Raw genomic sequence first — 12874 nt, forward strand, 5'->3', positions numbered from 1 at the left:
AAACAACAGAGAGGCTGCTGGCAGCCAGTGAGACACAAAGGGGCAGAGCAGGGCAGGGCCCCCTTTCCTAGGCTAGCATTGGACGGAGAGGGATTAAAAGTTCCACCTTTTCTCCATCCCCAAAATACAAGCTGTTTGGCCTCTCTGTGTGGGACGTGAGAAAAGAGGACCTGACTCCCACATCCCCTCCATCTGAAAGGGAAGGGGGTCTCCTGTCCTAAGGGAAGACAAGCTACCTGAAGAGATTTGCCTGAGGGAGGTCATTCACCCTCAGGTTCTATCCCCTGTGGCATTTCACCTATAGAGGGTTGAAAAATGGAATCCAACACCATCTTTCTCCCATCATTTCCACCTCTGCAGATGACTTTAAAAGAACGTTTTAAGAGGGCAACTTTCTCTGGAAGGGCTCATACCCGTATCTGACGTCTGTCTCTTTTTGAGACTCCTCTTTGAGAAACCCACAGCCATGCTCTCAGGTGTACCTTATCTTCTTCTGAGCGCCTTTCTCTCCCTTTATCTTTGTGACTAAGCCTATACTAAAGTATCTTTCTTCAGAAGAGGGGCACGGTAGCTCATACCTATAACATGTCTGTAATTCTAGCATTCAGGAGACCAAGGCAGAACTGTTGAGTGTTGGTGGCCAGAGTGGGCTACACAGTGAGTTCCAGGTCAGCGTGGGCTACAGAGCAAAAACCTGTCTCAAACCAGCTAAAATAAATAAGTCTTCAGGGCCCTATAAGCCGTAGCTTGGCAACACAATCCTGGGCCTGCAACCCTACTCCAGACAGCCCCACAGGCCCCAACCACCAGGCAGCAGAAGCAAGGTAAGCAAAGAGGCACAGTCCCTGACTGGCTGCCTTTCCACCCAGAACCAACAGCTGGGGCCTCTGGTTTAGACCCTCTGAGACCCTACAATGCTCAGTGGCACTGTCCTCCAACAGGAGGACAGCCTGGTCCAGAAACTCCCAGCCCTGATATGGCAAAATTCATCCAAAGCCCCAACTTCCCTACATCTTTCTGAACATGACTCTCAAGGCTTAAAGTGTGGATACCTGCAATCAAAATAGCCCTGCTGCCTGGAGCAAAGCCAGTCTGGTTCCCCCAGGTGACCATAAACAAAGGGCAGGGCAGGTGAGAGGAGAAAGCAGCAGGGAGGGGATGCCTAATGCCAAAAGCTGGAGTCAGGGCTAAGAGCACCTTGGGGGTGCACAATGTGGCTACTGACATTCCCCCCTCCCTCTCCAACTAAGAAAAATAACTTCAGAAGTGTCTGTGTGTCATCCAGGATCTATCAGGCTAAGAGTCCCTCCAGCGACTTTGACTAAAACTCCCCCTAAACATTCAAGTTGTGTCCAGGCCTTGGCTAAAGTCCCCTAACTTTTCTGAGCCTCATTTTCTCTACCCTAAAATGGAGATCAGCCCTCGCACGTTTGCTCACCGACATTAGTGGCAAGAAATCACATCACGGTTAATATAAGAGTATAAATGTGGAAAACCATGAATCATAAAACGAGCCCTTGATTACATACCACCCTGAGGTACTGTTCACTCACATTTAAGACTCCAGTCTCAGTTAAAGCATAAGCCCCTTCGCAGCAGAGGGTGTGTCTGTACTGATGGTTAAAAGTCAGAATTCTGAAGTTAATCTGCCTAGCTTTGTGCATAACTCAGCTTATTAGCCGGTCAGCTCCTGAGCAAGCAACTTCTCTGTGTCTCAGTTTCCCATCTAGCAAAACAGACTACCAGTGCCTTCCTTGACGAGGCGTGCAGACTGAGGTCATCTCAGTCAGTTAACTTTAATCACTGTGAGCTGTTGGTCTTCCTTCCTTACTTACTTACTTACTTACTGTTAATAAAGACTAGTTGGTTGACTGATGCAAAACAGACAGCTCTCCTGGCCAGTCCACCTTCGAGAATCTTCTCTTCCCTCCCCAGAAAGTGGACAGTGTTTACATTTCCCTTTTAAGTACCTTTCACTTATGAAAACATTTCAAACCAAAATGAACACCTGGGCCTTCATGTCCACCCCTTTCTCTGTGGGCCTGGGAGCACATTACTCTGTGTTCCTGAATTCAGGTCATCCTAGGAAGAGTGACCACCCTACATCTCTGTCCCCTGCTGTTGTGAATGCTAATGGAGGCCCCTGACTAAGCATGTCTGACTTACAGGCTGAGCATGTCTGACTGACAGGCTGTCATGCAAGGGTTCCTCCATCCTGGAACTTTTGGGACACAATCCTGGAGAAGACTCTGATCCATCTCAGTAGACAGCAAGTCATAGCCCTATGAGAGGCCCATGGTAGCCAAGGACCAAGCAGGCAGTTTCCAGGGGAACAGCATCCTCCGCATCTACACCCAGTTCCCATCCTCACTGCCTTTTATTCTCCTCCCACCTCTACAGAGGGCTAAGTCACCTACCCACTATTGCTAGGCAACTTCCCAAGGACGTGGGGCTGGCTCCCCTGCCCATGCCTGCCTCAGACCCTGAGGAAAGCCACCCTTGCCTGCTCACCCTGGTGACAGCAGAAGGCGAGAAGAGAAGTCACCACAGTCCAACAGGGTTTATATTTGAACATCCACAGGATTTTCTCACAAGGTGGGGACTTGGGGAGATAGGAAAAAAACACCTTTCCTCCCGGCCCTGTTCTGATGTTTATGTATCATAAATTCTCAGGTAGTTCCCAAGAGGCCAATCAGACAACTCACTTCTCTTCCTGATGATTCTTCAACGCTACTCCTACCATAGCTCATGGTTCCAAATCCCAGCCCAGGAGCAGACAGCGAGCAAGAAGAAATAGGGTGGGGTGGGGTGGGGTGGGGTGGGGGTGGGAGCTCAGGAGCGCTGTTACCAAAGTAAGGATAAGTTCTGAGGCCGGCAGATAGCATCTGAACTCCTGTCACAGTATTCACATTTGGGAGGTGGGATGACAGGCAGCTGTCAGCTTCTTCTTTATATTATTAGTCTTTTCTTGGGATTTTCAATCGAGACATAATTCTCATAACATCAGTGTCACCATTTTCCGCAATGCACAATCCAGTAATTTTGAATCTATTCACAAGGCCATGCAACCACCACCACAGTCTAATTCCAGAACATGTCCATCCCTGGGGTTTTATTTGTATACATCCATCTTGGCTTAGTGCTCCTACGCATGCAGACTATTTTATAAGCAGCACCGCAGAGCGAACAACAGAGGGGGATGGGACCACCAGCCTCAGATCACTCTGACCTTGAGATCCTGAAAAGGTCAGACAGTTCTCCACCTGGGAAATGTGCCAGGGACACGCGTGCATATGGGCCCTCAGCATACCTACTGCAGGCTGAACTCCTAGTGCTCTACCCACCAAAGTCCGGTGAAATAACCCTCAGTCATGGGAAAGCCTTGAAAGAAGGTCTGAGGGACTCTTTGTCCCCCTCACTGTCCGATGCAGCTGTAGAACCTGCCAGCATATTATTATTCAACAGGGTCTCACTGTGTGGATGGTCTGGCACTAACTACATAGGCCAGGTAGACAGATGCAAATGGCTCTCTGTCTCCCATTAAAGAAAAGGATAGTCCTGACACTGTCTTGCTGAGTAGATGGGCCCAGCTCACAGGACTGCTCCTGTAGAGATGTGAAAGGAGAAAAGGCAAGACCAGGAGAGCAGGTACTCCTTGGCTGCATGTCAGCCTGTGGATCACCGGGGCTGACTGGCTGGGAGGACCCCAACAGCACCTAAAGAGATGTGAGCCTCAGGAACCTAACTAGTGACCTGCTTGGACAGCCTGGCTTAGACATCACTCTCAGAAAGTAAAGGACCAGGGGCTGGATGTTCAGTTGGTAGAATGCTTGCCCACCATGCATGAAAGCCGAGTTCAGTTCCCAGCACCATAGTATGTGCTGTTACACGTAGGTACTCCCAGCAACTTAGGATGTACAGGCAGGAGGCCATTCTCAGGTAAGCAAAATATAATCAAGGCCAGCCTGGACTACATGAGACCCAGCCCCCAGCCACCCCCCTCCCCAGTTTCTCCACCTAAACTGTGGTTGTCATAACCCACAAGGCAGAGCACCCAGGGTTTTCAGTTAACACCCTGTAACTGGTTCCAGTAGTCATCTCAATAATTCAATGGCATTAGGTCATCTTGACAATTCAACAACATTAGGACTGAATTCTTTCCAGGAGTCACACAGCAGAACATCCAGGGCCAGGTCATATCTCAGGCTGGGGCTAACCCATCTCAGCTCTAGACCCATAAAAAGTACATCTTGTATGACAAGCTCTTAAGCCCAATTTCCAGTCTGTGGCCATCAGCCAGGTACCCAGTGCCAGGCCTTTTTAGAGAGCATCTCCCAAAGCCATCCTCAGAGAAGAGAGATTCCTCGTGAGTACCCTTTGGGAGCCTGTCAATCTCTTCATCCCAAAAAGCCACCTCTAATGTCCCTCAACTTGGAAACTCTGGTTGTCGGGCCACAAGCCAGGCCTTCTCACACCTGCCTGAGCTGAGACCTGATGGCATCAGTGGCCTGACGGCCCAACTCTTCCCTGCCCCACTTCTTCAGGCTTTGTCCATTGCTGAACCAGTGAGGGGCACCTGCTCCTAGCCTACCCATGTGGAGCAGGGTTTGAAGAGGAAGGAGCTCCATTGAGTTCTAGGGTGAGGTGAGCTTAGGGGAAGTTGCTGGGAGGTGTGAGGGCAGGGAAAATTCCTGGGCTAGATAGCTCTTTAAAAAAAAAAAAAAAGATTTATTTATTTATTATATGTAAGTACACTGTAGCTGTCTTCAGACACACCAGAAGAGGGAGTCAGATCTTGTTATGGATGGTTGTGAGCCACCATGTGGTTGCTGGGATTTGAACTCAAGACCTTCAGAAAGAGCAGTCGGGTGCTCTTACCTGCTGAGCCATCTCACCAGCCCCCTAGATAGCTCTTAAAGGACATTCTCAGGCTGGAGAGATGGCTCAGGGGTTGAGAGTATTGACTGTTCTTCCAGAGGTCCTAAGTTCAATTCCCTGCAACCACATGGTGGCTCACAACCATCTGTAATGGGATCTGATGCCCTGTTCTAGTGTGTCTGAAGACAGCTATAGTGTACTCATATAAATAAAATAAATTTTTAAAAAAAGGACATTCACTCTCGGTGTGTTTCTTGCACTATGACATGATGACACAAGTTTTAAGTACTTTCTTTCTGGTTAGGTTTTTGTTGATTTGGTGGGATTTTGGGGGGGGGATTTGGTGAGGGGGGCTATGAGACAGGGTCCCAAGCTGACCTAGAATTCACCTTGTAGATCCATGATGGCACAGCTAGTCAATGAGGAAGCCAACATTTGGAACCCCAGCACACCCAGTGCACACTCATCTGCAGAGGCTGGAACCAGAACGCAGGCCTAGGATTGGGTCTTTATCTAGAACAAACAGCATCTATGGCTCCAAGCAGCAGCCTCAGTGGTCCTGTCCCTGTGTGCTCAGCATCAGAAATTTAGGAAAGAACAGGGCAGCCTGGGTTCTGGGCCCCAAAGATACTGTCACAGACATGGCAGTCAAGAGGACAGACAATGAGGAGTCTGAGGATGGAAGAGCCAAGTCTTTGCTCTTTCTAATTTCACTTCCAACAGGTACCACCCTGGTTTGGGATGTCTAATCCTTCCCAGGTAAGCCCATTCATGGGAATTGTAGGTAAGCGCCCATGAGACTGCCCAGTTGCCCAGAAATCATTGTGTGTGAGGTAGCCTATCTTGCTGAGACCTAGTCTATTGGAGTCCTATTCACAGACATTTTCATTTACCTGCCAACAGCTAGTGGATACTCAGCAAATATTGATTAAGTGTCTTATTATGAAAGGCCCTGGGGCTGACACCTGTGGGGATACACAGTAACCCAGAACTTCCAAGACCAGAGAGAAGAGGAGAATATAATTCAACAGCAGAAGCACCATCCTACATCTCAAGTTGAGACTGCATCAGTTAGGGGGCTGGAAAGATGGTTCTGTGGTTAGGAGCTCTGGCTGCTCTCCCAAAGGACCCAGGTTCACTTCCCAGCACCCACATGGCAGCTCACAATTGTCTGTATCTCCAGTTCCAGGGGATTGGATACCCTCACACAGACAGGCAAAACACCAATGCACATAACAAACAAACAAACAAACAAACAAGTATCAACTGGCTTTTACAAGAATGGAGTTTGAGCAGAAGCTTAAAGGACCTGGCCCAAGGTCACAGTGAAAGAGGATAGAACCAGGATGTGACTCCAAGTCAATATTCTCTTTAGTCTGCCTTGCACCTAGGCTCGTACACTCAAGGGTGTGGCAAGATCTCGAGAGAGGGAACACACAGAGAGACGCCTTTGGTCATCAGGAAAAGAACTGTCTTGGGAAAGAAAGATGACTTCAGGCCTGATCCTGGAAGTCAGGAAGATGATCCAAGCTGTATCTGCTCTGGTCCAGAGGTCTGTGCCATAGCCTTACTTTGCATTTGGAGGTGTGGACCAGCCCCAAGAACTCTGCCCCAAAGCATTCTCTGGACAAGGAATAAGCACAGCCACTCCACCCCCTTTGGCTCCTTAAGTCATGCCTCCTGCCTGCTCAGGCTTTTCTACCTGCCAAGGCATTCCCACCACACCATTTCAGAGGAGCAGGTAAGAAATGGGGGAAGGAGCGGGGCAGAAATGCATTAGGTTCACAGGTAAGGAAACAACAGAGAGATCTACTCCGTCTCACTCCACGTCCCACTTCTAACACCTAGAACTCAGCCTGGCTCACAGTCAGTATTCACAGTGCATTTGCGAAACTCTAGCTAGGAACAGCTCAGAGCTGGGGAGATGGCCCAGTCACAAAGGGGCTTTCTGCACAGGTATTAAGGATCTAAATTCAATCTCTAGCACCCACATAAGTTGGGTACAGAGGCACAGGCCTGTAAGCTCGGCACTAGGCGGGGCAGAGAGACAGGTAAATCCCTGGAGTTTGTTAGCCAGTCAGACTAGCTGAGTCAAGAGCTTCAGGTTCCATGAGATAGACCTCCCCACCCCCCTCCACACACACCCTACACATCCCACACACACCCCCAGTTTTCAAAAACAAAGTGGAGAGTTGGCCAGGTTGGAGGCAGAGGCGCATGGTGTCTCTGAGTTCAAAGCCAGCCTGTTCTATGTTGCAGAGTTCCAGGCCAGCCGGGGCAGGGCATAGAATGATTCTATCTCAATAAATAATGTAGAGAGTGACTCAGGAAGACACCAAGCATCAATCTCTAGCCACCACATAGGCCATACCCACACATAAACCACACACACAGAGAGGAGAGAGAAGTACGTGACTTGCCCACAGTCTCGCAAACAGCTATGCTGCACCGGAGCTAAAATCAGGCTGTCCTCTGCCTCTCATGGCTCCCACTGCACCATGTCACCTCAATTCTCCTCTGTCTCCTCTGGCCCTGTTCACTCATAGGCAATGGTCCCATATAACACCCACCCTACTCCCGGTCGGTAGGAAGAACAGCAAACCCTATGTGGTGCTGGCTTTACACCTTAAGAAATGTCCTATCATTCTGCTAAACACTACTTGGGTGAGGAAACACTACTTGGGTGATGCTCACAGAAGGCAACTGAGAATGAACGGCCAGGGCCACAACCTTGAACCAGGTTTTCCAGTCAAAAGCAGAGGGACTTCTGCCAGGCTGCCACTATTAACCTAAGCTAATGTAGATTCCCTGATTATCCCAAAACCTACTGGCTTGGGATGCCAGACTTAGTTCTCCATCCTTCCTCCAGCTGCTTCCAGTGTGCTGTACACCCGCCCTCAGCCCAGGCTACTTCTCTCTTAACTGGCCTACTCATCCTCACATGTGTCTAGCTCACAGGGCTGCTGGGATCTCCAAGATAAAATGGGTACCATGCTGCCCACATTAGCCAACACCAGCCTACATATGTTACATATGCCTGGAGATGATAACCAAATTCCCCCGGCGTCTGTTCCTACCAGGTCAGTGTTCTGGGAGGCTATCATTTTTCTCTCCAACTCTATTGAATATGTTTGTCCAGCCATTCATTCTTTAATACTGAGTGTGCATATCGGCCCAAGGCTCAGTATCTGGACGCAGACCTAGCCCTTCAACAACTCCATCACTCCTGTCTCTTCCAGCACAAAGGTGGACTCCTGGAAGGGACTTCTATTCTCCATAGAAGATCCTAAGATTCCACCATTCTGGAGAAATAGCTCATCGGTTAAGAGCATCAGCTGCCCTTTCCAGGGACCCAGGTTCAATTCTCAGCACCCACGTGGCAACTCATAACTGCCGTTCCAGAAGATCTGACACCCTCACAGGGACATACATGCTGACAAAACATCAATGCACACTTAAAAAAAAAAAGTCACTTTAAGAAACTTTTTTTTTTTTTTTTTGACAGAAAGAAGCAGGGGAAGGAGGGCGATCTCTCGTCCTCCCTGGAAATCTCCAAACTTCTCAATCAGTTTTCTCTTCCACCAACAGTCCCAGGAAATAAATTCGCGAGTGAAGAAGGGGGAAAGACCCTCAGCCCTCAGTCCTTCCAGAAGAGGGGGAGGGGGCTGACAGGAAGAGGGCGGTGTCTGTAAGCTACCAATACATTACAAAGAAGTCAGTTCAAAGCCAAGAGACGCTCTTAAGTTGCTGTTGCAGTAAGAGACAGGGGCAGGGCCCCAGGTCGCCAGTTTAAGGAAGCCCATTGTGGTGTGTTTTAAATTACCTCTGCTGGTCTGATGAAGTGAGCAAAAGGGCACCGTTTCAGGGCTTAGGATTCCTGAGTGAGCTAATACAGGATGCCTTTAGCTGAAAAAAAAAAAACCTTCAGCCGGCTCACTAAACTCCCCCCCTTTTAAGTTTAAAAAAGGGAATGAATGTTACCATTTTTGGACATGAGCATTCTCCCTCAAGCCCAGCCCTAACCGCACTATCCAGAGGGACGCGCCATCCTGTACCCCCCCCCATTCCCAGATCACGAAGCGGGGGGAGGGACTGAACGGGAGTTGGGTGTTGGGGGGTCAGGGTACGTGGCCGCCTAAGGAACGCGCTCTCTACTCAGGCAGGAAGCCGTGACAGGGTTAATGTCTCCCCCTCCCCAAGCAAGAGAGGTTTCTGACCTCTTCCTGCCTCTAGCCATTACGCTCCGGACCCATCGCCAATTTCTCAGCTCAGACGGGGCAGCATATCCCGAACCTTACTGATGGCGACTAGGATACAGGGTCGTGGATCCTCGGAGAACAACCCCAAATATCTCCTGAGACTGTCTCTCCACCAGGAGCCCAACTAGAGCCAAGCTACTCAAACTCGCGTTTCGCCAGCAAAAGAACCGGGCAGAACGCAGATGCAAGGTTTGCAGCCACCACCAGTTCACTGAGTTAAGCAATAAAACCGTTCACCGTCCTGACCCCGCCCCCACAAGGCCCTGAGGAGCCCGCGAACGACCCCCGGATTCTCAGCTCCAGCAGCACTCCGGAACGTCCACTTCCAGGTAGATCCCGAGGAGGTCGCCAAACCCTCCGACACCGGCTCTGCCCACTGTCTGCAGACCCAGCTCGGGGCGCAGTAGTCGGGGCAGCTTGCCCCTATGGTACAGAGCCCCAGGGGCGGCCCAGGAAGCGTGCTGCCACCGCACGCCATATGGAGGCGCCAGGAAAAAGAGAAGGAAGGGGAAAATCGATCCCGAGTAAGCAGCCATGGAGCCTAAGTCTCAGCCCCAGCCTCTGGAGCATCGCCCCCGCGCCTTGCCCACGGGGAGACGGTTTCGGCTGCACCGGGGTGGCCCGGACCACCCGCTCTGAGGCGATTTGCCCTCCGGCGGCGCCACCTCCTCAAGCCGCGGCGAACTGTTCGCGGGCTCCAGGGCAGGGGTGCTCCGCTCTCCCGCCCGGTGCCTGTAACTCAATACCCCACCTCGCAGTGGCCGCGATGTCCCCGCCTCCGCTCTTGCGCGCCGGGAATTGGTTTCCAACCCGGAGCCCAGGAGTGCAGCGGCCAGAGCGGATCAGGGCTCAGGGCTGTAGCGGGTGGGGGTGGCTGCTAACCTTCCTCTGCTGCTTCTCCCAGGCCGGATCCAGGAGCAGGTCCCGATCCCAGTCCTCTTCAGGCTGCATGTAGTCGTTGGTCTGCTGGGAATCATAATGGTCCATGATGGTGCGTGCGTGCTAGGGGCTGGATTTCTTCCTCCACCTTCTCTCCAGGCGACGGCGGCTGCTGCCCGGGTGTGGGGAGGGAGTCGGCAGGGCTGGGCTAGGCTGGGCTGGGCCGGGCTGGGCTGGGCTGGGCTGGGCTGGCGGGGCCGGGCTCGCTCCCCTGCGCCCGCTTCCGCCGCGGCTCTGTTCGCGGAGGCTGCTGCTGCCGGCGGCGGCTGGAGCTCGCGGACTGCCTTCCTGGGGCGCGCGCTCGGACCTAATCTCCACGCACACTGCGCTCAGTGAACACTCGCGCTGCGGGAGCAGAGGCGGGCGGGGGCGGGGAGAAGGGGCAGAGCCCTCCCGAGGTTCTCCATTGGCCAGGCCGAGTTGCCCAAACTTCCCCCCCAGCGCCTCTCATTGGGAATTCCTGGCATCCGTCAGGCGGGTCTCTGTGCATATAGGTGGACTGGGCCGCCCCCTCCAGGCGCGCACGCCACCGCCCACTCCCTGGGTTCCCACTCCCCCGCAGCTCATGTGACACCACCTTAAGCTGAACCGGAGTGGAGCCTGGGGACGCCTCCCAGAGCTCGGGGACCAAATGGCACTGTGCTCCGGAGCCCGAGGAGTCGCTGAGGATTGGTCCCGTTCCCTGCCGGCGGGAAGGCCCAGAACTCCGGCGCACCGGTGTTCCTGCGGTCCCACGCAAGCTACAAACCCCAGCAGGGCGCGGGGAAACCCAAGGCATATTTCGTTTTCTCTTTCTCGGGGAACCTAGGTTGGGACAAGTCGGCACCCTGGAAAGGGGTTGGGAGGGCCCACAGTAAAAAGGAATTTCCTGATTCCACCACTGCTCCCGCCCCGCCCCTCGGGACCAGGCTGATCCCTGTCCTTCTGGAGCCAGATTTGTGGCTAGCTGGCATTTCTCAGCCCACTGAGTTTCCCGCCTCGCCAAGGATCCTTGGGTACTTCTCTAGGGTTCCGTGCACTGGCCCGCTGCGGACTTCTTGTGTGGCAGCTTGGCTGTCCGGCTTCCCAGGTTCCTTGGCAGGTATTCCCTGGTGGACTAACAGCTGAAGCTACCTTCTGGAGACTAGTTTCCTCCTTCCCCACTTTTACAGCTTCCCTACCTACACTTTGCTGAAAGTAGGAAGAGCCCTAAAATGGTCTACCTGTATCATAAACCTAGCAGATGCATACACCTAATAGATGGAGAAACTGAGACTCAAAGAGCAGAGCTGGACGAGAGACTTAACCAGCATGGACTCTACAGGCCCATTTTATGTGTAACCTTGTGCCTGACAAAACCTTATTATCCTTAGAGGAGGAAGAAACAGCGCAAGACTAAACTAAACTGCTTGGTGCTAGCGGTACTCCCTGGGCTCAGTAAAGGAGGGTGGAAATGTGTTGGTCCAGCACTGCTGCATTCTGGGAAGAAGCCGCCCGGATTCCTAGTGGTCTTTTGAGGGACGCTGAGTATGAAAATCAGTAACAAGGAAACCTGCAGTTGGTTTTGCATTCTGATGTGGACAACAGATACATCCTTCTTGTACCAGTAGGGTTTAATTTATACAGGCATCCCTTAATACTCATTTCAGAACCACTGCAGATACCAGAATCTGCAAGAGCTTATGCCTCACATGTATAGAACAGCACAAGATTGATTGATATGTAACCTACTTACATCCACTGTACACTTTAAATCATTCCCGAATAGAAAAGCCATGTGACTCGGGAACTGGAGATATGGATCAGCTTTTAAGAGCACTGGCTGCTCTTTCAGAGGAAAGGGCCCGGGTTCAATTCCCAGCACCCACATGGCAGCTCAGTCCTATCTAACTCCAGTTCCAGGGCTTCTAATACTATCACACAGATGTGCATGCAGCCAAAAAGAAAAGGGGGGGGGGACATAAAAGGAAAAGAAATGTCATGTGACTACTCACGCTGTTGAGGAAATCCTGACAGGAAAATGAAGTCTCCAGGGTCAGCAATCCCCAACCCTCAGGATACTTTTAATCTGTGGTTAGTTCAATCCAAGATTCTGAAATGTGAAAAGGGAGGCCAGATGTTTTTGTAGGACGACTGTTTAATCCAGAGGCTAGTGTAGTCTAACAGGTTTACTTGTTAGATGTTTACTGACAGAAAGAGTTCTGAATTGGGGTAGGTGAAGCCCACAATGGTCTGAGGGAAGGGAAAAAAGTATCTCTGGTTGACAGAGGACACACTGGTGGAGATGTAAACAGATCCCCCAGTCACAAGTCAGCCACACACGTTCATGCCATTGTTACTGTCAGCACTGTGTCTTCTCTAAGTTCTCTGCCAAGGAAACAACTGTTTCTGGGATAGAGACAGCAGATTTATGGACTATTTTATACACACTTCTAAACTATGGCTCTAAACCTAACAGAGAGAGCAATAATGGCGCTCTGTCTGTTCATTCACTCCATAAATATTTTCTGAATACCTTCTGCGTGTCGGGGAACAAGCTAGACATCCTGTGTATTTAATAATGATGAAAAATCCACAATTTTCCCCACAAGTACATTAGAGACAGACTTGGAAGCAAAGATGTGCCCAAATGAGACAGAAGCACGGGGAGATCCGATGTGGTTCTACAGAACCTGGAAGAGCCCTGAGCCCTGTCGGGAGGAAGACTCCAGGCAGAACCTGAGTAAGCTTTAGGGAAGGAATGAGAGTCAGATGAGCTTGGGTGCTTATTCCAGGCAGAGGAACCAGGGAAGTTAGCACACAGGCACACAGGCGCAGGA

At 51.3% G+C, this 12874-nt stretch overlaps 1 protein-coding gene across 4 annotated transcripts in view; it reads right to left on the bottom strand.

The window, feature by feature from the left end:
• The window catches only part of Actn1 (actinin alpha 1), a 92524-nt gene extending 82107 nt beyond the window's left edge, over positions 1-10417 (bottom strand). For 3 of the 4 annotated variants that reach the window (XM_085830508.1, XM_085830507.1, XM_085830506.1), the window contains exon 1: positions 10020-10417. In XM_085830508.1, the coding sequence (XP_085686634.1) occupies positions 10020-10124 (105 nt within the window). In that variant the 5' untranslated portion in view covers positions 10125-10417. Of the gene's footprint in view, positions 1-8701; positions 8722-10019 lie in introns of those variants that run through there. The other variant, XM_085830511.1, reaches the window with a different exon arrangement.
• Positions 10418-12874: the final 2457 nt, after the last annotated feature.

Source organism: Mus caroli, unplaced genomic scaffold, assembly GCF_978045245.1.
Source record: "Mus caroli unplaced genomic scaffold, Mus_caroli_1 scaffold_14, whole genome shotgun sequence".
Lineage (NCBI taxonomy): Eukaryota > Metazoa > Chordata > Mammalia > Rodentia > Muridae > Mus > Mus caroli.